Here is a 24,235-nt window from a genome sequence, read left to right on the forward strand (position 1 = left end):
GTTACGATTTAAAGAAAATTTGAACCCAATTGAAACATTTTTTTTTTTATCAAAATCGAGTCGAAACAGAAGAATACTCGCAGGTCCGAATATAATTTTGATGTCTAGCACTAATAATTGTGAAACTAGTTTTGTGATAAGAAGACCAGTACTATTTATGCCTACGAGAGAGGCTCAGTTCTTAATGGCTGTTTATGGATCGAATTTTTTAAAAATCTAAACCGAATCCGCATTTTCTAAAATTGGTTTAGTTAATCATACTGATTTTTATTATCTGAATTGATTTAGTTCGGTATAGACTTTTTCACAACCTTTGCTTGGATTGCAGCTTGCAAACTGCAAACAATTGCGGATATGGTAAACAAGGGTGTTCAGATCGAAAAGCATTCCAAAATCACTTAAAAAATAGATCAATAAGTTAGACAAAAATTTGAAAACTAAAAAAAGAAAGGAAAAAGAAAAAACAGTTATCATTTAATGTACAGCGGTTTGCAAATTTTATTTTATAGACCATTGAACCACATCATTGTTAATACACTTCTAATTTACTCCCAAGTAAAACTAAGTAACATAACTTATAGTTAATGAAAAACCTCATCAGAATCAATGGCATTACATTAACATTAAGGATGCATATTTAGATATTAAAAGATCAAAATCTCACAAATATCTTCGGTTAAAAAATTCAACGATATTCATACATCTGGAGTAAGCAACAAGCATCATTGAATAATATAACGTACACTTGACGCAGAGCAACTTAATTATACTTTGTGTTTATAAATACGAGTATTTCATTCAACTCTTTTGGTTGATCTGTATCCCAGGTTCTTGCTTCCAAAAGGGACTTTGTAAGAAATGAGAGATACAAACCGGCAAATATATTTATGAAGATCAACAGTGAATGTGCTTACATTCATGGGAACTGGAAAAATATTCGAGCCACGTGGAGCTTTAGAAATATACAAATAAATTGAATTTTACAAATAAGTTAGATGATGCACGTGATCTATCCAGCTATAGGGATCTCATGAATAGTAGCATCAATGAATAAATGCTGACCACCTCTTGACGTTAGTAAGGAAGTGCACTTGCATCTTCCTGCACTTCTCAAATGCCTAGTATAGTAAACTAGTACTTTCACTTGCCTTTTCCAGCACTTCTCAAATGACAGTTATGTAGACTTCCACTTGCACGGTCAAACAAAAACTCATGTGATATAGCCCATTCAGCCTCAAGAACGTAGCAAGTGCTTATCACAAACCAACACCCTATAACTTGCATGAGGCCCCTCCTCTGTGTCTCGCAACATCGTGTGCCAGCCTATTGCCTTGGCAACCTCTTGAAGTTCATCCATGATTTCAAGAGAATCACGGATGTATACACGTCCACCGGGTCTTAGTATCCGATCCATCTCAAGCATAATGGTTGAGACATTGCATCTGATAGAGAGGAATGCAACAGATAGTAAGTAAAAAATAGACATCATACAACATGTTTCTTATTTGCAATACATGCTGTGAATGAACGATGAAATATGAAATTGCAAATTCGAGTTGTTTCAGGATGCATGAATAGTTTGAGATATAGTATATATGCTTGTTTAATTACAGCCTTAAAATTTAATAACATTAATATATGCTTATTTGTAGTATATAAGGCTAAAAAGGATAATAGATGATCGGATATCCATAAACAGATCACTTACTTGAGAGACGTGAAAGACTAATATCCAAACCACAATGCAATACAGAAAAATACTCATTATTCTTTTTATTGGCACAAAGACAATAATAATTGGCAAGACAGATAAATTGCTGGTAAGTAGATGGAGAAAATACCTTTTCCTCTCAACGGAAAGTAGGTTTGCTGCATGCAGTAAATCATAGGTTCTTGGGTAGGTGTCAAATGCCTCACACCTAAATTATAAATCATGAAGATGTTACAGCGTGCTGACAAGTTGACAATAATTTAGAGGATTTGGACAAAGGGAAATTGTTCAGTATGTGGAATTAAGAAACCACAGCACAAAACTGAGAACACTTGTATCTAATATATCTTAAATAAGCTTAGTGAAATACCAGTCATGCATAACTCCAATCAATCCACGGTCATAAATAACAGGCAAGGTGTTTGGACCACTAACAGGAACGACATTCATAACCCAGCAGTCAAGATTGTGATCGATCAATGCTGCTGCAAATCTGTAAAACACTGAATAAATTAAGATTGTCTATCGAAAAGTGCCAAATGCAAATTTATACAAGAAAGTATATAAGACATAAACAATACCCTCCAAAACCTGCTCGCATGTCCATAACATTTCTTAATCTCATTTTCTTCCAGCGTAAAGCACGAACATAGGTTGCTATTATGTCATTCCAGTATTTAGATTCTGCCCTAAAAAGCTCATTTCTGGATGAGAAAGCATCTAGCTTTATGCTCTGAAGCCTATCTGGTGGGGCTTGCAAACGTGCAGGCCATTCAGGAAGATTTGCTCCATATCCGTTTTTAGGCAATTCAGAGATGCATGCTTTTAGATCAACATACCTAGATTAATCAAGTAATTAACAAAATTACCAATAATGAACCATTAAATTTTAGTAATAACACTACGATGTATGAAAATATATCAATAGGCTTCTTTGCCCACAATATTCAGCAAAAAAAAAATCTATCAATAGGCTTCACCCAAATTTTTTGGTATAACTCGCTCATAGTTTTCTTTTTTATAAGAAGCATAAGTTTCAAGTGTGGAACCAGAAAAGGCATTCTACAACTTTGCAGATAGAAATAAAAAATAGACACATATAACCAGGGGGCAGCACAGCCAACTCTTTTGCATCATCACAGAATTCCACATTTTATTATGAGATAATACAATCTAACAAATAAAAACACATATTTACAGTGAAATAACCATTTTTTTGTTGTTGTTGACCACCATGTAATTCTCTTTCCCTTTTCCTTCTTATCTCGTCTTGTTTCTCTATTTTTTCCCAAGGAGGGTTAGTGGAGAAGGATTAAGTTGTTTGTAAACTATTAGAAGAAAGTACACATTGAAAATTAGAAATTGATGACATAAAGGCCGCTATTAACTATTGACCAGGGCAAGGTAGTCCACAGTCATTTTTATAGTCCTAATTTAGAATTGAGCCAAAGCTTCATCAAATTCATCTGAACAATATTATGTTCCACTTTCTTTTTGATGGAAAACATAGTTTAACATTGACGAAGGAACATCCCATTCTGCTTCTTTCTACTTCTTTAGGGTGCTTAAAGTCTTAAACCTACATATTGGCAAAAGGCATCTATTTCCTACTCTCTGATTTTTTCCAGGAAAGCTCTATCACATATAAGATTGATAATAACTTTACACATCACATTTGGCAATAATCATCTGGATTGATGAAAATGTATATAATCATCAAAGTATAAGGAAGGCCTGAACACAATACCAAACATTGTCTGGGTCATCACTTGGGTCACAAAGTGGAGGTTTAGTTCCTGCCTCACGGTCTAGATAGCAAATATTGTCAGTAGGTTTTTGCCATATTGCAATGTATCCATCTTTTTTCAAAAACTTCCAGCAGAGTCGAGTGGTGAGATTAAGCATCTCTGCAGATAACAAAATCAAATATTACATTTGTCATAGGTGCAGACAGTATTCTTAGTAATAATGAGTTAGACAAACCCTAATAATCGATTGACTGTTGAATGAAAATAGCATAAATGACTTAAAACTGAAAGGAGTAGATAAGAATGTATTTGACAATAGTTTAAGATGCTTCTTCTTGAGCATATTTTTAAGTCATAGCATATAAGACTGAAAATAACAAATGAATTATAAACATTAGAAGGGAATGTGGAAAAGATCAAACTTTTGCTTTGAATAACAAACAAATCATTGAGAAAGGTCAAAGTCAAAGATTGATGATTAACAGGTTGAATGTTAATTCTCTATCATCTGGAGACACTTGTGAAAACCATTTAGTGTGCACAGCACATCATACAAAGCTAACATTAATACAAAGAGGTACAAATTTGAGCTATCCTTAAAAACACTAACTCCATAGGCAAAAAGGCTAAAAAAAATTAACTATACCTTCCCATTGTTCTTCTAAAACTTCTTCATGCTTATAAACTGGCTGGGCAGCCCAGACAAAGTACCCTCCTGCTCTGAGCATCCTATTGACTTCAAGCAGCAGTATCCCATCTACATCAGAATAAGTTTTAAACATAAAAATTCATTACACAAATAATGATGTTTACATATCACACTAGCAAGAAAAGTGGCAGTTCCAACATGCATTCTCTAGTTTCTATTAGTTAATTAACTGTTATAGACCTCTCCATATCATTTTTTATTCATTATTACCAATAACTATTGCACATCATACAAGAGAGAAAAACACACACCATCTCGAGTCCAATTAATTCTACAGCGTGAACAATGTATCAAGTCAAAAGCTTGACTTGGATATAACAATCGTCTAGTCGCAAATGCTGCAGCCATTGCTGGTACACCTCGCTCAAGAGCAAACTGAATCTGATTCTCATGAACATCCTTGGGAGCAACAGACATGGCAACCACATTCCGTGACAGTAAGTACGCACCAAAACTAGCAACTCCACAGCCAACATCAAGAACAACCCTTATATGCTTACCAAATGTAATATCAGGAATCATCTACAAATGCAAATGTCCAAGATCAGATTTCTATAAGATGCACCTACATTACCCCCAATAAAACCAAAAGCAAAGCATACAAAAGCAATATAATAATAACCTTAGCAATATGGTCCAAGTATTCATTTGCCCCGTGTATAAACTGCGTACCTCCTCCCGGGAACTTAAACTTATCATTGTCTCTGGAAATCCAGTTTTGGCCACCTTTATCTTCAACAAGACGTGTATGAGGAACATTATTGTACCATACCTACACCAAAATAAAAAACCTTGCACTTATGCAAATCTTTAAAAAGGAACATTATTGTACCATACCTACACCAAAAGCAAAAAAGAAACCTTGTACTTATGAAAACCTTAAAAAAAGGAAAAGTTAAATAGTACAGGTGCTTTTGTTATTGTTCTCTAGTCAAAATTGAAGTTTCACCTCAATAATCCAAGTTAACATTTCATGGAAACCTTTGTTAAGTGGATCGGCGAGGTATAACTCTATTTCTTATCTTAGAACACCAAAAGCTCTCATGAAACTGCATTTAAGTTTTTTTTCCAAAACAAGGTAATTCAAAATAGTCCAAACCCCCATTAGTCTCAATTGGAAGAGAGAATCAAAAGGGCAACATTTTGACCTCATCTCGGCTTCTGGGCCACGGAATTGGGGTTCGGTACCCTCTGGGTGCAGGAACCAAGCAATTCAACCCTTGACCTTCCTCAGGGCAATGCCGCTCGAACCTCTCCCCTTTCTCCGTCGATTGCAGCTTCCGAATCGCGTCCTCGTTGTCCAAACACGGTATATACTCGCGCATCTCGGGCGGGCACAACCCAAACTTCTTAATCGCAAATCCCAAATTAGAAGAAGAAGAACCCTCGCCCTCAACCTGCGTCTCGTTCACCCATTGCTCCACCATGCCCGGATCCAAAGCCCCCACCTCAAAGTCATCGGACATAGTGCCATTCTCACTCACAACTCCCAGTTTCTCAATTAAGTCCGAGTCTGCTGGCGGCGCCGGCACCGGCAGCGCATTTTCCAGCTGGGTGGTGTTCTGATCGATCAAAGCGGAGAGGTTGAAGGATTTGCCGTAATTGGGTGACGTGGACACGACGGAATTAGGGTTAGGGTTGGGACTTGGATCCGGGTCGGAGCGTTGGGTGGTGAAGAACACGAGCTGCTGGTAGCCATCGGACCAGTGCTTGCCGAAGTAGAAGAATGTGACGGCAATGAGAGAGAAAGCGGCGATCTTGAGAGTGAGGGGTGTTCGGAGAAAATCGCCTGCCATTGGGGATTTCTCGATTCAATTCATGGATCCGCAAATGAAGGGTGCGATTCAGAATGCCTCCTTTCGAAGCAGCTATTCACATCTGAAGATGGAACTTGAAAGTGTGTGCAGTGCCAGTGAGTATGACCGCGTTTGTAAGATTTTGCAGGAAATTAGTACAGAGTTTTATTTTTGTTAGGACAGCGTGGCAGTATAAACGGAGTTTTTTTTTTTTTTTTTTTTTAAGTAATGGATGATGACAACATGAATAAAAATAAATAGCACTACTTGTTGATAAAATAATTATTTTTTGACTTAAATATGTTTTTAGTTTCTTAAATTTAAGATAAATTTATTTTTAGTTCTTCAAATTTAAAATTGCTATTTTTAGTTCTTGTAATTTTCAAAAATTTTATTTTAGTTTCTTAGATCACCAATAATATATTTGAAAGTGACTAATTAAAACAGTTATGCAATATCAATCGGATTAAATATGATATTTTCACTAATAGAGATACCAATAGGTAGATTTTATGTAATAATATTTGATAAATTTATTAACAAAATTTGAATATAAGGATTAAAATAATTTTTTTTTGAAATTATAGGGACTAAAAACAACAATTTTAAATTTGAGAGATCAAAAACATATTTACCTTAAATTTAAGGAACTAAAAACATATTTAAACCTTATTTTTTTATAGCATTATTATTTGTTTGATTAATAAAAATAATAATAAAAATGTGAGAAAAAGAGTATAGACAAATAAAAATGAAATAATTATTTAGTTGTTTGAAAATATGTATGATATAAATGTTCAATTGGAGGAGAGAGAGTAATAAAAAGAAATGGGAGAGAGTAAATCAAAATTGATTTGAAAACAAATAAAATTTGATAATTATTTGACAAAGTGAAAAAAAAAATAGTATTTTAAAAATTATATTTTATATAATTAAATTTTTATTTAAAATAAATAATATATAAAATTATTATTGTATTCTTATTTCTATATTTACATATCAAAGTAGTATAATCAATTATATTAATTAGTATAATTAATTATGCTATTTTATAGAATAAATGATTATAAGTTTCTACTTGTATATAAAAGTGGGAATAAGTTAGATTAGATTTAGTATATATAGCTTGTTTTATAAAATAAAAGTTTAAATTTGATTTATTATTTATCATAAATTTTACTTGACCTTTTAAAATCTAACAATACTTATTAATTTATTTAAAATATATTTTAATATTAGTTTATTTAAAAATCTATCTTATATTAAGAATGTTAATTGTTAAATAGGTCAATAAATTTAAATTTTTAAATAAGTTAATAATTAAATTTTTTTAATATATTTGCAAATCTTTGTCTAATTTGCATGATAATTCTTTTTTAAATTGTATAAAAAAATATTTTATTTGAAATATGATAAAAGTTAACTGTATTGAATTATAAAACTGAACTGAATTATAAAAATTGAACTATTTTTATAAAAGGTAAAAATTAAATGTGTCTAACATGTTATGTCTTAATGGATTAACTCGATAGTCTAATAACCAAAACTTTAGAAGAAAAAAAAAGTGATCCAAAAAAAATTCTATCAATTTTGTCAAATCTAACGGATCAATTGAGCTATGTTGGACTACTTATTTTTAGGCTTAAAATTTACTGAGTTTGTTTGACTTAATTTTATATTTTTTTCTTTGAAAAATTTAAATAAAATGGAAAATAAAGTAATGTTGGCAAATGTGTCCTATTTTGATAGATCAATGAGTCAAAATTGTTCAATTCAAAATATCATAACAGTTCAGTGCAATTTAAATTGCAGTTCAGTTCAAGTTTTTATAGTATAGTTCAGTTTAGTTTAATGATACAAAAAAATAGTTCAGTTCAGTTCGTCTGAACTAATATTTAGTTTAGTTCAGTTTATGAGAACTATTTTTAAGTTCAGTACAGTTTTTATAAGTTCAGTTCAGTTCAATTCATTTTGCCCACCCCTATGCATGAGTGTGAATTTTTGCAGCAAATTAGTACGGTACACAATTTTACACTTTTTTATAATGCTACTGGTTGATGAAATATTTATTTATACTTTTTTATAGCATAACTATTTACACATTGTTTGACTTCTAAAAGAAAGATAAAGAAAAGAAACTGAGAAGAAAAGAATATGAATAAAAAAATTAGATGATTATTTAATTATTTGGTAAAAAAATAGAAAATGAATGAAAGAAAAGTTAAGAGTATGCGTAAAAATAACATAAATTTTTGTAATGCTTTATCTTATAGAGAAAGATGAGTTAAACAGAATGTAAGAGAATAGGTGAAAATTGAAAATTGATTTGAAAGGAAGTAGAGAGTAATATAATAGAATTTATAATTGTTTGATATAGTGAAATTAGATAAATAAAATAAAATAAAATTTATATTTTAAAAATATATTTTGCATAGTTAGATTTTTATTTAAAAATAAGTAATATATATAATTATTATTTCTGTTTCTATTTATAAGATCTAACTTAAAATAATTATTTGTTCATTTATATAAAATTTACTTCACATTGTCTTATATATTGATTATTTTAAATTAAAAGTAAAATATCCTTAGTTAAATTGTGTTATCTTAATTTGATAAAATGTATTTATTATAAACTTTTAAAGAGCAAGTACTCTAATTGATTAGGAAGAATATGAGTACCAATTAAGAGAGATAAATAGTATAAAACACGCACTCTAATTGGTTATAAAATATATAATCATTAATTAGAAAAAGAAAAGTAGTACAAGAGAAGTTTAAAAAAATGTAAATAGGATAAATTTATTGTTATCAACTAAATTAACTATTTTTCTTGATTTTAATAAACTAGATAATTTGATCCTATATATAGAAACAAATGTAGTATTATATTAAGACTAAGTGTAGGGTAGACTACCTCTAATTGGTCTATGGTGGTCCATAATGTTTAACCATTAATTTTATCTTATAGATTGTATGCTACATTTGTTGTACTAGAGTATTCATTCCTCCAACTTTTCACAACTCTTCACTTGCTCCATCCTAACTTTGTCGTCCCTTTTCTCCACCCTAACTTTGTCACTATCCCTCCACCCTAACTCCATGTCATTTGCCAAATCTCTTGTACTGCACATGACTTATGGTGTCCCTAACAAGGAATGTCTAATGGTCATAAGAGCCTGTTGTTTAAAGCGTATGATGGGGGGCTCCCAATCTTCATGGCAAGGAAAAAATCGCTAATGACAAAATGACTAACCTTAATGTTTTCACTTTTGAGGAAAGCAATGCACATGGCTTGCGTGGGGTGCGGGTAAACCTATTTATGTTTAACTTCTTGTGGGTGAAGGGTTAGTGCTCTTGTCCTTCCTCACATCGGAATTGTGAGTCCAACATTGTTTGTGATTGTGGTAAAGTTGGGTTGATCTTCTCCATCGACAATGAGTTTGCAATGGTAACTAGGAGTATAAATAGTTTTGTGATGGTTAACAAGTGTCGTTGTGGACAAGCACGATGGGAGAAAGTGGAGTACTTATCCACTTCTTAGTGCTTTTGAAGAAAAAGAGAATGAGGTGTGATTTAGTGTGGGATAAGCACCATTATATTATCGTGAATATTAAATTGATCTAATGGTTAAAAAGTGTGGAACAATGTGAAATATGAAAGCAATGCACCCTAATCTTGGTATTATATTAGTATCAACTTGATACATAGTGTGTTTTTAAACATTTCCTTTTTATTTTATATATACATGTTAGACGCAAGTTGTATGACGCTAAGCGTGGGTAAGGTAGAGGGCTCCTTGCCTTGATGACGTTAGGTGCATGTTGCTTTAATTTAACTTGTTGCTTTATGGTGAAATTGGTGAACATGTATAGAATAGTTGTATCTATTACGTGTTGTATGATAATTAAGTTTTGTTGTGTGTTGTATGTTGATGTATGATGTTGAATATATATATATATATATATATATATATATATATATATATATATATATATACGAGGAGGGATCCTTTTACTCCAAGAGTAAGTCTACCTATACTTAATTCGTTTAATAACTCATGTTCTACATCAAATTTCAACGATCTAACCGTTCAATTTAAAATTCTTAATGCATAGATCAAATCTGCAAATTTTTAGAAAATTTGAAAATCATTTGATACTTCATTTCATTAATTCAAATTGACATATAATCATAAGATTATTTTATACATTGATTCGAATTAATGAAACGAAATATCAAATGATTTTCAAATTTTCTAAAAATTTTGCATATTTGATCTATGCATTAAGAACTTTAAATTGAACGGTTGGATCATTGAAATTTGATGTAGAACATGAGTTATTGAACGGAGTAAGTCTAGGTAGACTTACTCCTAGAGTAAAATGATCACTCCTCTCTCTATATATATATACACATACACACACACACACACACACACACACACACACACACATATATATATATATATATATATTGATCTAGGATAGTGTATAACTGATTAAATGGTTGAAAATTGAATTGAGTTACATGTTGTTTAGTTGAGTAGTTGTGTTGATAATGTTTTGACATTAAAGTTGTATTGTGTTGATTGATCTTTGACTAAATGATAAGCGTTTTTTTTTTCAAAGTTGCACCTTCTATTATGAGGATATTGTTTTGTGATACTCTGTGAGTCCAATTTGTTGAAAAATCCTTATTGAAAAGTTAACTTTTGAAGTGGATAGTTGTGTCTCATCTAAAACCTTGGTTGATACGGTATGTAGACCAAGTCAAGACATATCGACTACAAGCGACCAATGTTGATTTGTATGTGAACAAGGTCGAGGCACATATATATAAAGCGACCAAATCAATGTAAGGTACAAGATCAGAGAGTAGAATCCCTAACTAAGTATTGGAAAAACATATTACTTGGAGGGTAGTCGACGGGTTAATCTCATAAGTGGCTTGGTTATGCTAGTTAATATCATGGTAGTCTCACACTCGAATTGTTCTACTTTGACAAGAATACTAGACCTCCTAGTTTTAAGTGAGAACATCTAAGAAACTATTAAAAAAACCTAAGTCTCACATTGAATAAAGATAAGACAATTAAATAATATAAATAGAGAGCAATCCTCACCTTACAAGTCTATTTTATAGGGTTGAATTAGACTAAAATCCATTATTTTAAAAGAAACTATGTTGTTAGGGATTAATATTCTAATTGGTTGTTGATCTAACTAGATTGAAAAATTGGATTGTTGATTTTGTAGAGTTAAGTCACTTAGACAACCTATTCATGTTGTAGGATATCTTTATAGTTGAAATACGTGACGACACATATAATTATTGAGTTATGCATATGATGTGTTGATTGAGTTGTATTGTTTGTATGAGATGTTGACTTGTGATGATTGTGTTGTTGTGTTGTATGTTGCATATGCTATGTTGAAAACGTTGATTTGAGTTAAGTAATAAGTTGAACATAAAATGATGTTAATATGATAGTCACTCATATTCTATGTTGTATATGCTCATTTTTTGAACCCTAGCTTAGCTTACCATTATCTAATTTTTGTGTGATTGGACTATGATGATCATATTCGATATAAAGCAGAGCAAGAATAGACTTAAGGATATGCGCTTTTGAGGTCTTTTAAGAGACAACTATATATATATAGAGTTAATCACCTATACACTGTCACTGTCGATGTAAAGTTTTTTTACACGGACAACCAATTATATCTTTTAATTATGTCATGTCACTGTAAACATATTTATTTTTAACAGTAACATTACACAATTAAAAAATATAATTGGTTGTTAGTGTAAAAAAACTTTACACTAACAGTGTATAGGTGATTAACTCATATATATATATATATATATATATATATATATATATATATATATATATGTATATTCCTACTTTTATGATTCCCAATTGTTAAATATTTTAGAGGATTATATGTATATATCATGATATTTTTTTAAGTATTTAATGTATGATAAAATATTAGGTAATAATGATTATTTTATTACTAATTATTAAACTATTAAAGATAAAAGATATGATGAGTCGTTACACTTTTATAATATATATATATATATATATATATATATATATATATATATAAAATATAAGTCACATTAATAATCAAAGTTACTTTCACCTTAAAAGTTTAAGAGAATGTTTAAAAGGAGACGGGACCATTTTGGAAATATTTCAAATACTTTTGTTCTTTTAAATTCTTTAGCAATTCTCACATCTAAAAAAATTTGTAATTTATTTTACATTTCAACGTGTAAAGGAAACCTAATGAAATACTTTTATCTTATAAGAGAAAAAATGCAATTTACATTAATAATATTAATAGGTAAAATGTTTTATGTGTTTATCTATGAATACACATGTTAGTGAAGGTAGTGGATAGTTATTAAGAAATAAAAAAAACTAATATATAAAAAAAACCTTTTTTTATTAATTATTATTGTATAATTTTATAAGGAGTTAAATTTGTCTAAAATAAGGTGAATACAAAAATAAAGAATCACCTTTATATATAGGTAAAAATTAAATTAAATAGACTTAATTATATTTTTTTAAGGATAAGAAAATAAAAAGTTGAAACTAGTAGTATTCTTTTTCAAAGCAAATTTAATTTACTTCGTATTATGATAAAATGCATATTTTTATAAAATTTATTAATTTTATTATTTTATGTACATAGTTAAGTCATTATGGGTTGACACAAATGGTTAGGATTTACTCCAAGCTTACATTCCTCATGACATAGGTTCAAGTTCAACACTTGCTGCAATCATTATAACATTACTTTGGTGAACATATCTACTCAAAGTGATCTTTTGAATTTCAATTAACCACTAAGTGAACAATGATGTTTGATCTATGATCTCCAACATGTTATTGGCTCCTTACTTAATAGTTTTAGTTTTTACTCATAAAAAATTATACAATTAGTTATATTAATGCCAACATGATACAATGCATATTTTTAAAACATTTTATTATTATTATTATTATTATTATTATTATTATTATTATATACATATATTTAATTATGTTTGACCAACGAAAGTCCGGCCTCATGAGTGCATACTAATTCTTAGTTATCAATTTTGAAATACTGCATAAATCATGTTCATGAATAAACAAATATACATATTTTATTTTAGTAAAAAATATACATATTTAATTATATTTATGCTAACACAATACTTTGCATATTTTAAAGTATTATTATTTTATTACTCCCTCCATTTCTATTTATAATACCAAATATAAAACAATTATTTGTTCTTTCATATAAGATTAGATTAATATTATCTCATATATTAATTATTTTTAGATTAAAAATCCTTAATTAATGTGTGTTATCTCAATTTAGTAAAACGCATTAATTATACATTATTCAAAGAGTAGTATCAAGAAAAATGTATTAATTAAAAGAGGTAAATAATATAAGACATACACTCTACCTGATTATGGGTACTAATTAGAAGAGATAAATAACATAGGACATATACTCCAAATTGGTTAGATGATAAATAAATATTAATTAAGGAAGAGAAATAGTATAAATATAATTTAAAAAAAAAATATATATAACTATCATGATCTCATGAAAGCGTGGATTATTATTTTGGGTGGAGTGCAATGTTAATGTTGTTATTGATAGGATGTGTATTAACATTAGACATTAGAATTTAGAAGTGAGGAAAACTTATGTTAGGTAAGTATTCTGTTGAATAAAAGATTAAAAATTGAAAAATAGATAAAAGAAACACATGAGGTCGCTCAAACTAAAACCTGGGGGATGCTTTGTCCAAAACTTGGTGAGTGGTGTTATTGGAGAAATATTTAGACTATAAACTAAATTTTGAACACCAAGCGAAGCCAAGTGCCAAGTGGGGGTGAAAAGGAAAGTGAGGTAGCGTGTTACAAGGTGTTACCCGTGGCAGCAGTAGAATCCTATAAATACGACAACGGGGTTTCATAACATTTCGGTGTTGAGTTATGTTGTCATCTTTACCATCCTCTCTCTAACCTCCATTAACTCTTTCTCCTTTTCTAAAACCCCAAACCGCAACGCAACACAACACAATAAGTTCCGTTTTCATAACGTAAATTGTCTCTTCTCCTCCGCTTCTCTATTTCCGCCCTCAATTCCGATTCCCCTCTCCTCCAATTCGGAGAATTAGGGTTTTGCCCGTGGATGCTGCACCGCCACCGTCGCTAGGGTTTGCGATGGCGGAATTGGAGGAGGAGCAGGTGGGGGATTTCAAGCCCTTCTCCGAGGGTTCTTCGTGCTCCCGTTCGATCAGCGAAACGGTGAACGGCTCTCACCAATTCACGATAAAGGGTTATTCTCTGGCGAAAGGGATGGGTGCGGGGAAGTACATCATGAGCGACACTTTCAGCGTCGGTGGCTACGATTGGGCCATCTATTTCTACCCTGATGGCAAGAACCCCGAGGACAATTCCATGTACGTTTCCGTCTTCATAGCGCTCGCTAGCGACGGGACCGATGTTAGGGCTCTCTTCAAGTTGACGCTGGTGGATCAGAGTGAGAAGGGGAATGATAAGGTTCATAGCCATTTCGATCGCCCCCTCGAGAGTGGACCTTATACCTTGAAGTACAGAGGCAGCATGTGGTTGGTACCATCAATTCCTTCACTCTTCCTTTTTGGAATTGAACCCATTATGAACTTGGAATGATGGGTTGGCTGTTGGCAAGGGTGGTGCTATAGAGAATTTTTTTGGGGTTTAGGGTTTGGATTGGGTGATCATGGTATAATCGATTGATGGGGTTTTGAAAGCTTCGTAATTTGTTATATCTGTGCATAATATTTAATTGTAATTGTAAACTCAACTATTGAATTTTTAATTAATGGTTATAATTATAATTTCCTGCCCTGTGTGAAAACTCCTTGGGCGAGTGACAGTCAAGAGCACTGCGAATGGATTATTCTTTGGCCCAATGGACGGAGGATATTCGTGGCAGGACCCGAAAAAATTGCACTTTATGGTGTAAAGTATCCCTGCCAGGAAACAACTTAATCCCTTAATTTGCTTATGTGTATTTCTTGATTTTTTGAGCTTGAATCACGTGTCTCCTTTTTTTGCGTTTCACTTTAATTCCTTGAAAGGACTAAATTGAGGCAGAGTGGTACTGATTTTCACGTGAACACAATTCATGACTAGATTGATGGTGATTAGTAGTAATTAATGGGATTGGCTGAGTTACTTATTTATACTTAAATATAGTTTTTATAATTTTGGTTATCAGTATTTGGCTTTTATGTTTTTTGAGCCGGACGGCAGAAGTTTGTCATGTTATCTCTAGTATTGGTGGTTCCTGCTATTAATATTTTGATCACCCTCTTGAGAGCGGTTCTTACATGTTGAAGAACAATGGTAGCTTTTGGTGCCTTGAATTTTTCCATCATTCTTTGGTTTTTGTTTTGGCGTTATTATCAATGTGATAGTAAACTTGGAATAGTCGCTTATTTGAGGTTTGAGTCATGTGCTATCTAACATGGTGTTTGAGTGAGAATAATTTCTGCAAGGAGCGATGCATTTAAAAACAGTTATTGTAATTTTAGTTATCTATATTTGTCATTTTAATTTGTTTGGGATGGTGGACAGAATATTGTTGTCTGTGACCGTGGGTGATTTCTGCAAATTGACATTTCTTTGCTCATTACAGGGGTTACAAGCGTTTCTTCAGGAGAACATTACTGGAAACTTCGGAGTATCTAAAAGATGATTGCCTTGTCATGCATTGCACTGTCGGGGTTGTCAAAACTCGTTTTGAGGGATCTAAACAGGGTGTTATTGTGCCACAGTCAGATATGGGCCAAGATTTTAAGGACTTGTTGGAATCTGAGGTTGGTTGTGACATAGTTTTCAAGGTAAAAAATGAAAGCTTCAAAGCTCATAAGTTGATACTTGCTGCCCGATCTCCTGTGTTTAGAGCACAATTTTTTGGACTTGTTGGGGATCCTAGCTTAGAGGAAGTAGTGGTAGAGGATATTGAGCCCTTTATCTTCAAGGTAATTTTCAACTTCAATTCTACCAATTTCATTTTCTAATATCTTAACAGTGAAATAATTGAGTTCATTCTTACATCATAATAAATAGCCTTCTTACTCCCATTTGTGGCATATGAACAGCAAAATTTCAATTTTTTTAATTGATTAGTTCCAGGGTCTTTCACCCATTCGTGTTTGCTTTTGTTTGTGAAGTAGTCAGTTGGAACTGAGTGTATCTTACCAAAATAGTTTTCTGTGGTGGAACAAATTAAGTTGTTTAATTAACAACTTTGCTTGTGTCTTTCAAATTTCGTTATTTTAGTGTGGAGATGTTACATGTTAAAAACATGGCTAGTTTGCATGAGTATTTTAATGAAAATTGTTTATGTCAATTATGATCTCATTACATTCTGATACTTAGAGAATTCTGGATGCATTTTTCAGATATCGATAGTTCCTACTGCCAAAGTCTTCCATCATGTTATATGCTTGCTTACAATTTTTAGCTGGAGTATTTTTTTTCCTTCATATTATCTTGTTAAGCAGATTGATTAAGTGAAAATCCTTTCATCTGTTTTTTCCAGGCAATGCTTCTCTTCATTTACTCTGACAAACTTCCCAACATCTATGACGTTACAGACTCAATGCCCATGTGCTCAACTACTGTCATGGTGCAGCATCTCTTAGCTGCTGCTGATCTCTACAATCTTGATCGGCTAAAACTGTTATGCGAATCAAACTTGTGTGATGAAATCAATACTGACAATGTGGCCACAACACTTGCCCTGGCAGAACAACACCACTGTCCACAGCTTAAGGCAGTCTGTTTGAAATTTATTGCAAATCCAGCAAATTTGGGAGGTGCGTATTTTAGAATATGAATGTAAAAATGAATAGTTGTTTTAACTAAAGATTCTTTTGGCAAGTAGCATAATATGTAATATAGTCTTGCTTCCTGACATTTCCAAATTAAATATATCTTGTTTCTTAGTCTCTTTAAGTTGATAGGGTATGTTATATTGTTAAATATCATTTTGAGTGTCGATTAGCTATTAGAACTTCATTTGGTATAGCCATTTTTATATTGTTTGTGATTCTTGGTTTTAAGGTACTAGACGGTGGAAACAATAGTTTATTTTTCTTGTTACTTATTGTGATGCATTTCCATAATTTGATAACTTTTTGGAAGTTGCGAATTGAGAAGAGCTTGACTCCAACTTCATCTTTTTTGGGGCTTTTGGTTTGCTCATGTTAATATCAAGATTAAGCGCACCAAAATATTTCTGTATTACTGGAGACAATCATAGCACAGGGTTTCCATCTAACAAGGAGTCTCCTTCTGCATTAAACAATTAGTGAAACTACTCAATGAACAACCACCTCCTAGCCCCATACATAAAAAGCATCATGCAGCAATGGTCACACCATTCAATAACTGCTTAAACACAAATAATAATTCAGATCCATAACTACCTAAAGGCACAAACACTAATAATTCAGACACACTGAATCTCGGTATGCTTCTTACCCCTTCTCACATAAGCTTTGCTACAATTTATTAATATGATTTTTATCTGTTTGCTAAAACTACATTTTTTGGGAAATAAATAACATTGACGTCATTGACGCTGATGCGGATGGCTTGTGTTCTTTAGAGGCAATCTTTTAACTGGGTTATGATTTATTCTGTGTTTCTAACAATAATGCAAGGGGGTTTGGTTACTTTGTTTTGCTAGTATTAATGTGAAATTTCTCTTTCATTATTCATTAATATGTACACTGGCTTTCAAAGATAATTATAACTTGAAATCCTTTTGAATCTGATTCCTTCATTCTAAGTTTTAAATTTAATTTTTATTTCTGTTCATCTTTTAAAAGATTTCTTCCCACTTGCCCCATAGTTTTCTCTGTTTAAGATAGGGAAAAGGGAATGATATGGAGGCAAGGGAACAATTGAAGTAAGCATAAGTAAATAATTTATGAAAAGGATGTGGTTCTCTAAGTGTCTGTTTGTGCGCATTTATGCACATAAAACACAACTTTTATATCAATTTTGGGCATGAATATTTTTATCCCTTGTTTTTGTGAATAAACTAACACACTCATTATTGATGTGTTGAATTTGCTTGAGTTAAATGTGTTGTTTGGCTTTTATGTATATATATAGCCAAGATCCGTTGATACAAAATGTAAGTCTAAAAACTTCACTATCAAATCTTATACCTTCAATAACTTTTCTGTATAATGCAAATTTAACTGATCTAGCTGTTGAATTATGTGATATTATACTTAAGATCATGTATATCAAATTTAATATGACTTGAACTTTTTTGGATGTTATCCAAAAATAGATAGTTATACATATTTTAAATATCATACCTATATGTTAAAATAAAGCAATGTGATGAACAACTAAATAATTTCGAAATTATGTGAAATTTGATATACATGATCTTAAGCATAATACTACATAATTTAATGGTTGGATCAGTCAAATTTGTATTACACAAAAAGTTATTAAAGTTATCAGATTTGGTGTAAGTTTTTAGACTTATACCTTGTGACAACGAACCCCAACTTGTGTGTGTGTGTATATATATATATATAGAGAGAGAGAGAGAGAAGAGGGATTCACTTATTTCAAGAGTAAGTCTGTTTAGACTTATTTCACTTAATAACTTATATTTTACATCAAATTTTAATGATCCAACTATTGAATTAAAAGTCTTTGATGCATGGACCAAGTTTGCAAATCAACGTATTAAATGATTTTACAATTACCCATCAATTTTAAATTAGTGAACTGAAGTATCAAATAATTGTCAAATTTTTTTAAAATTTGCATAGGTAATTTATGCATTAAATTTCTTTAATTCAATGTTTGGATGGTTGAAATTTGATGTAAAACATGAGTGAGTCTTTCCTCAAACACATACACACACACACACACATATATATATATATATAATGAGTTGGGATTCAGAGTTAGGCATTTTCTGTTCTGTGATATTTACACTATAAATGTGGAAGTATTTCTCATAATAAGATTACTACATTGCTCATTCAAATAATGAAATTACTTCGTTGCTTATTTGGTGAGAAGGGTGTACGTAACTTTAGTATTCAAAGTTCAGGAAATATTTTCCTATGATGCCTAGATGCTTCAAAAATGGAAAAGTATTGATGTCGTACCTATGTCAGATACCGATACTCCTCAGATACTTCCGGATATGTATCCTAAAAGTACCCAATCTTTTTTTTATTTAACTTTTAACTTTTTTTTTCTAGGATACTTCTTGGATACGTATCTGAGAAGTATCCAAAAAGCTTGTCTTAAGCTTCTTGTGCAACCATATTCTTTCGCATGCTTGAGAGAAATTAGAGTACACACTCCTCTATTCATTCTTTGAAGAAAAACAAAGTTGATACAAAATGGGTAGGATATTTGATTTATGGTGTTTGAACCATCAACTTTTGTCTATGATGAAGGGTATAAAAAGGAAAGGCAAGGTTGTGGTACGTTAGTAGAGATATACATCATCCACTTGCTAATGGTGCTAGGCTTTTTGAATTGACACAATTGTCTCTGGAAAAACCAGACTTAGAAGATACAAATAGCATTAGTAATGATGCTTGAGTCTTAGGCTATTGTATAGAGCTCATATTTGTTTTAAGTGCTACCAAAGATGCTGTTATCGATATAGTGAACTAAAATTGGTTATGGTATGAGCAGAAACTGTGTTCTATATGTTCTTTTGTTATGATCACAAATATCTTTTTTGTGAATTTTGATCATCATAATTATGAATTAATGTGAAATGATAATGTGTATTTCTTTACCAATATTATACATCTACACAAATTTTCCTATAGTTTTTTAGTAACATATCCAAAACATGTCGTATCCTAAATTTCAAAAAGTTGTTGCATCTCCGTATCCATGTCGTATCGTACCCGTGTCATACTAAGTATCCAGGCTTCATAGATATTTTCTTACCTTTTGGTGCTCCTTGTACTTTGTAGTTTGAGAAAGTAATTTTGTTTATTTGTTGTGTTACCTTGTTATTTTTGCAGCTTCTGTCGATTTTCATTTTACACTTAATTTAAACTTGTATCTCTCTCTCTCTCTACACACACAGGGATAATTTAATTTTGTTCCGTGTCACTTTTTCAATTGATGTACTTTTCTTTTATAATTTCAATTCATTTCCCTTGTTATAGTTAATCAATGTTAGGATAAAAGGAAATGGTGGTGTGTCAATTATCCATATTTATAATTTGTGTATTGACTTTACTTTTAACAATTGGTTTGTTAAGTGAATTGACATAGTGATTCAATTTGCTGTATTTATGAAAATTATCCGCCACTCCTAAGCTTTTCATTTTTCGTTTCCAGATGGAGCATTTTCAGAAGGTAATTCCAATTTCGAATGCATGAAATATCAAGCTTCATGTACATAGTTGGTTGATTTTGAAAATCTGTTTGAAATTCAATCTTTTAATCTCCATTACTTGAAATTATGGGGGTAATTTAAGGTTTCCGCCTCCTTGTTTCTACTTACAATGCTCACTAAATTGATGTCTGTGGGTTTCTACTTGGACTTTGTTTTCTCAGTGTAATTTTCAGAAACTTAATACTTTTCTGGTTTTTTTGACTTGTCGCTTAAATTTAGCTCACTTTATACTCTTCGGGAGTTTATTTCTCAACTGTTAGTTACTTTTGGAGCCCTTGAACTCTCAACCTTTGAAGACTCAGTGATATATTATTACACCCTGTGCAGCTGTTATGCAGTCCGAAGCTTTTGTGCATTTGAAAGAGAGCTGCCCCTCAATGTTGTTGGAATTGCTGGAGACATTTGCATCAGTGGATGATAATTCAGGCCAAACATTGAGCAGAAAGAGAAGTGGCAGTAGCATATATGGTCAAGATTTAGCAGATGGGGCAGCTGCTGAATCAGTCAATCCAATTGGCAGGCGAGTAAGGAGGCGGACATAAGCATCTGAGTCTGCAACCGTTGAAGTGTGATATAGATAACCCCCTAGCCATGAAGTTCCCTGTCAATATAAGTGATTCACAATTTTCATTTCACCTGATCCCTCAGATTCTATATGTGAAGTTTCTGGCCTTCCCACCTTGTCTCAATGGGCTACTTTGGACAGCATTTTCAATGGTAGTTTGACATTAGAGCAGTTCTAATGTAGGGTATATCATGTTTGATGGCAGTAATAAAAAGTAAATAGCTGATATATTTGTTTTTTTATAATCATGCCTTAGAAGAAAACACTCTTCCTTTTTATGGGGAAAATAGATGGATGATAGAACTTGTTTCTCCCCAAATGCCTGGATTTGGAGTGAAGGTTCCAAACTTGAACCACTGGGTTTATGTGTATGATTCAATCTGTTGGTCGTTCCCGGCATATCTAAATTTTTTAGACCTATCTCGCCGTTTGTGTATATGTGCAGTATTCTGATACAAAGTAGCTGAACAGTATAATTTAAGAGAGATTTTTTCTTTTCCTTGAATGATTGCGGATAAGGTGTGGTTTCAAGGTATCTTCTACCTAAGTAGTAGCAATTCTAAACTACAGCTATTTCTTGTTCCTGTACTCGGTCAAGAGGGAACTTGGCTCAAACAAAAGCAGCTGTCAATCTTAACACTCGTATGTTAAACATGGCTACCGAATTGGGTTCCGTCCTTTAGCTCATTCTTTCTTATTTATTTTTATGACCCTATTTTTTGTATGCACTTTTATTATTTTGGAAAAAGAAAAAGCACTAGTACTTTATCTTTGTACGATTGGCATCCGTTACATTTTTTCTTTGTATAGGAAGAGGAATTTTATATTAGCTAGGGTTAGGGTGTCGGCCTATGCCTGTATCACCAAGCATTTAGCAGGAAGTTAATAATGGAGCAGTGAGCACTTGGACAACGAATAACGTATAGGTCAATTTAGAGAAACAGTACTGAAAATTACACTCCAAAATCATGAATGGAAAGAAGAGAGAGAAATACGAGAGATGAGAATATGATCAATGTAATTCATGATCTAATGAAAAAGGAATAAAGAGATAAAGAAATGAAATTAAAAGAGAGATGAAAAAGAAAGGTTTAATTACTTTAGTCTTTATACATAGATAACATTTAAGCCTTAGTTTCAATATCTAAAAAAATACTCGTATTAGTCTTTAAATGGGCTAGGTCTTACATTTTAGTTTTTTGTCATTATACAATTTAACTTAGTTAACGCGGTGATGGTGTGTCTTGACTTGTTTGTGTTTTACATTTTAATCTTTATATTATTATTATTATTTTAATGTTTTAGTCCTATTAAATTTTCTGTTAGATTTTCTACTTTTTTTTTTCCTTATCAACGCTTCTTTTCTACTTTTAATTTGTGAGATTTTGTTTTTCCTCCTAAATCTTCTCACATCAGATGTGTTTCTTGAACAATTTGAGGTAGCTTGGAAGTAGTCATTTGTGAGATCATCTTTTATCATGCTAATTTGTGATGTAGGAAAAACAAATAAAACTTCAACCTTCATTTTTTCAAGAGTTTGATGCAACAATATTGAAACAGTGTAGCAAGTCACTATCACTGCAAATAGTGTATGTACAAATTTACTTGTAAGCTACCTCGTCTTGTTCAATAAACATGCTTGAAATGTGCATTCTCCATACTTTTAGATTTGGGGTCAATAAAAATTTAGTTGATGCAAGACTATTTAAATTTTGGAAGTGTTGATAAAGAAAAAAAAATGATAAGGTAATAAAGGGGGGAAAAGTGTTGATAGAGATTAAAACATTATCAAAATAAAAATATTCATATTGGAACTAAAACATAAATATTATGCAGGTGTAGAGACAAAATGAAAAAATAGTGCAAGCATGAAGATTACAACACACGATAAAAACAATGTTACATGATATTTGACAACAAAGATTAAATCATAAAGATTGTGTTCGTATAAAAATCAAAATAAGTAGTTTTTAGATGTAAGGACTAAAAGATAAATTTTGTGTTAAATAGGGACAAAATGAGTAATTAAACTAAGAAAAAAATGAGAATGTATATTTCTTCTTAAAGAAAATATTAGTCATTTGCACAAATTTAACAAGTTAAATTTTTTTTATATCCTTATTTTTTTTATTTTTTCTTTTTTGTACAAATTATATGTATCATCTGTTGAAGGTAAATTCTTCTTGAGTTAAGTAATACTATTGTAAGTAACAAAACTTCTCTCATTAACGCAATTGCATATTTATAACTTAAATATGAGATTACTAGTTAAACTAAAACAATCTCGTGTCAATTAATTCTGCACTCCATGATACTTGTTATTGAATATATTTTATGTTTTTAAAATATTAAATATTTTTAATTATATATATATATATATATATATATATATTTATAAATATTAGAAAGATTTCTATGAAGATGTAAGATTATTCTTTTTGTCAAATCAAAATGTTTAAGATTAATTCTACGTTTTCCTACAACACGTTTTTTTTAACAATAATCTTCTTATTAAATATAAAAGTATTAATAAGATTATATATATATATATATATATATATATATTATTTAATATTTTCTTTTAAAAAATATGACATTACTCCTTCCCCGCGAAGGATGGTTTGTCATTGTCATATTGTCACACATGACACTAAAACCCTTTGTGAAAATGTAGATAAATAATGGACTCTGAACCTTTAATAATTAATTCACTTTATAATGCTGAATGAAACGGACCTTTGTAAGTCACTGTACGACCTAAGGTCAATGATTAAGAAAACTTAGTAAAGAAATACCAATTAAATGTTATCAACTATCTTTATTTCTTCTACAAATACTACTATGGAGCCAAATTAATTGATGCAATATTTCGTACACATTTCCTTTTCTCTACTCTCTAAAGTGTAATAATTCCACGTAAAAAAACTCACAAAGGTCATGCATTTCCCGTTGTTTTGTAGTTAAACAAAGTTGGAGTTTAATAGAATCAATTATAAGTTATTTAACATAATTGAAATGCATGCCAAAATATTTTAAATCACATATAAGTTAACCAAAGGGGTACGAGAAAAGGTGGGAATAAATTTTATTATGTTTGATTTTTACATTTGTAAATTTGTGTATTTTCTTAATGATAAGTTGGACCTGATAAAAAATTGTAAATACTTATTATATTATATAAATTTCTGACGTAAGAAAAAACAAATCTATA

General features: G+C 31.2%; 2 protein-coding genes across 4 annotated transcripts; one reads left to right on the plus strand and one right to left on the minus strand.

The window, feature by feature from the left end:
- Positions 1–859: 859 nt before the first annotated feature.
- LOC109788019 (S-adenosyl-L-methionine-dependent methyltransferases superfamily protein) lies at positions 860–6,117 on the minus strand. 2 transcript variants are annotated; one of them, XM_020346641.3, is made up of 9 exons: positions 5,317–6,116; positions 4,791–4,940; positions 4,420–4,690; positions 4,106–4,216; positions 3,459–3,618; positions 2,293–2,550; positions 2,082–2,204; positions 1,842–1,919; positions 860–1,442 (listed from the first exon to the last, which is right to left on the minus strand). In XM_020346641.3, the coding sequence occupies exons 1-9, from the start codon at positions 5,962–5,964 to the stop codon at positions 1,235–1,237; spliced, it is 2,007 nt and encodes a 668-aa protein (XP_020202230.1). In that variant the 5' UTR covers positions 5,965–6,116; the 3' UTR covers positions 860–1,234. The 2 variants fall into 2 exon arrangements, with proteins under 2 accessions (XP_020202230.1, XP_082927495.1); XM_083071369.1 differs by lacking the exon at positions 4,420–4,690 and having other exon boundaries at positions 4,841–4,940; positions 5,317–6,117.
- A 7,840-nt stretch (positions 6,118–13,957) lies between these two features.
- On the plus strand, positions 13,958–21,529 carry BPM3 (BTB/POZ/MATH-domains containing protein). Of its 2 annotated transcripts, XM_020346628.3 has the most exons (5): positions 13,958–14,625; positions 15,681–16,026; positions 16,590–16,866; positions 20,402–20,419; positions 20,787–21,529. In XM_020346628.3, the coding sequence occupies exons 1-5, from the start codon at positions 14,219–14,221 to the stop codon at positions 20,999–21,001; spliced, it is 1,263 nt and encodes a 420-aa protein (XP_020202217.1). In that variant the 5' UTR covers positions 13,958–14,218; the 3' UTR covers positions 21,002–21,529. The 2 variants fall into 2 exon arrangements, with proteins under 2 accessions (XP_020202217.1, XP_020202219.1); XM_020346630.3 differs by lacking the exon at positions 20,402–20,419 and having other exon boundaries at positions 13,962–14,625.
- Positions 21,530–24,235: the final 2,706 nt, after the last annotated feature.

Source organism: Cajanus cajan, chromosome 3, assembly GCF_000230855.2.
Source record: "Cajanus cajan strain Asha chromosome 3, NIPB_CcT2T_4, whole genome shotgun sequence".
Lineage (NCBI taxonomy): Eukaryota > Viridiplantae > Streptophyta > Magnoliopsida > Fabales > Fabaceae > Cajanus > Cajanus cajan.

What these genes read in the sequence shown, in the direction of transcription:
- LOC109788019 (XM_020346641.3), bottom strand. Translation starts at nt 5,964, where the DNA reads ATGGCAGGCGATTTTCTCCGAACACCCCTCACTCTCAAGATCGCCGCT. An exon ending in TTTAGAAGAACAATGGGAAG is followed by an intron (nt 3,619 to 4,105) that starts GTATAGTTAATT and finishes TGTTATCTGCAG; the next exon opens with AGATGCTTAATCTCACCACT. An exon ending in CTTTCCGTTGAGAGGAAAAG is followed by an intron (nt 1,443 to 1,841) that starts GTATTTTCTCCA and finishes CCTCTCTATCAG; the next exon opens with ATGCAATGTCTCAACCATTA.
- BPM3 (XM_020346628.3), top strand. Translation starts at nt 14,219, where the DNA reads ATGGCGGAATTGGAGGAGGAGCAGGTGGGGGATTTCAAGCCCTTCTCC. An exon ending in AAGTACAGAGGCAGCATGTG is followed by an intron (nt 14,626 to 15,680) that starts GTTGGTACCATC and finishes TGCTCATTACAG; the next exon opens with GGGTTACAAGCGTTTCTTCA. An exon ending in TTGAGCCCTTTATCTTCAAG is followed by an intron (nt 16,027 to 16,589) that starts GTAATTTTCAAC and finishes TGTTTTTTCCAG; the next exon opens with GCAATGCTTCTCTTCATTTA.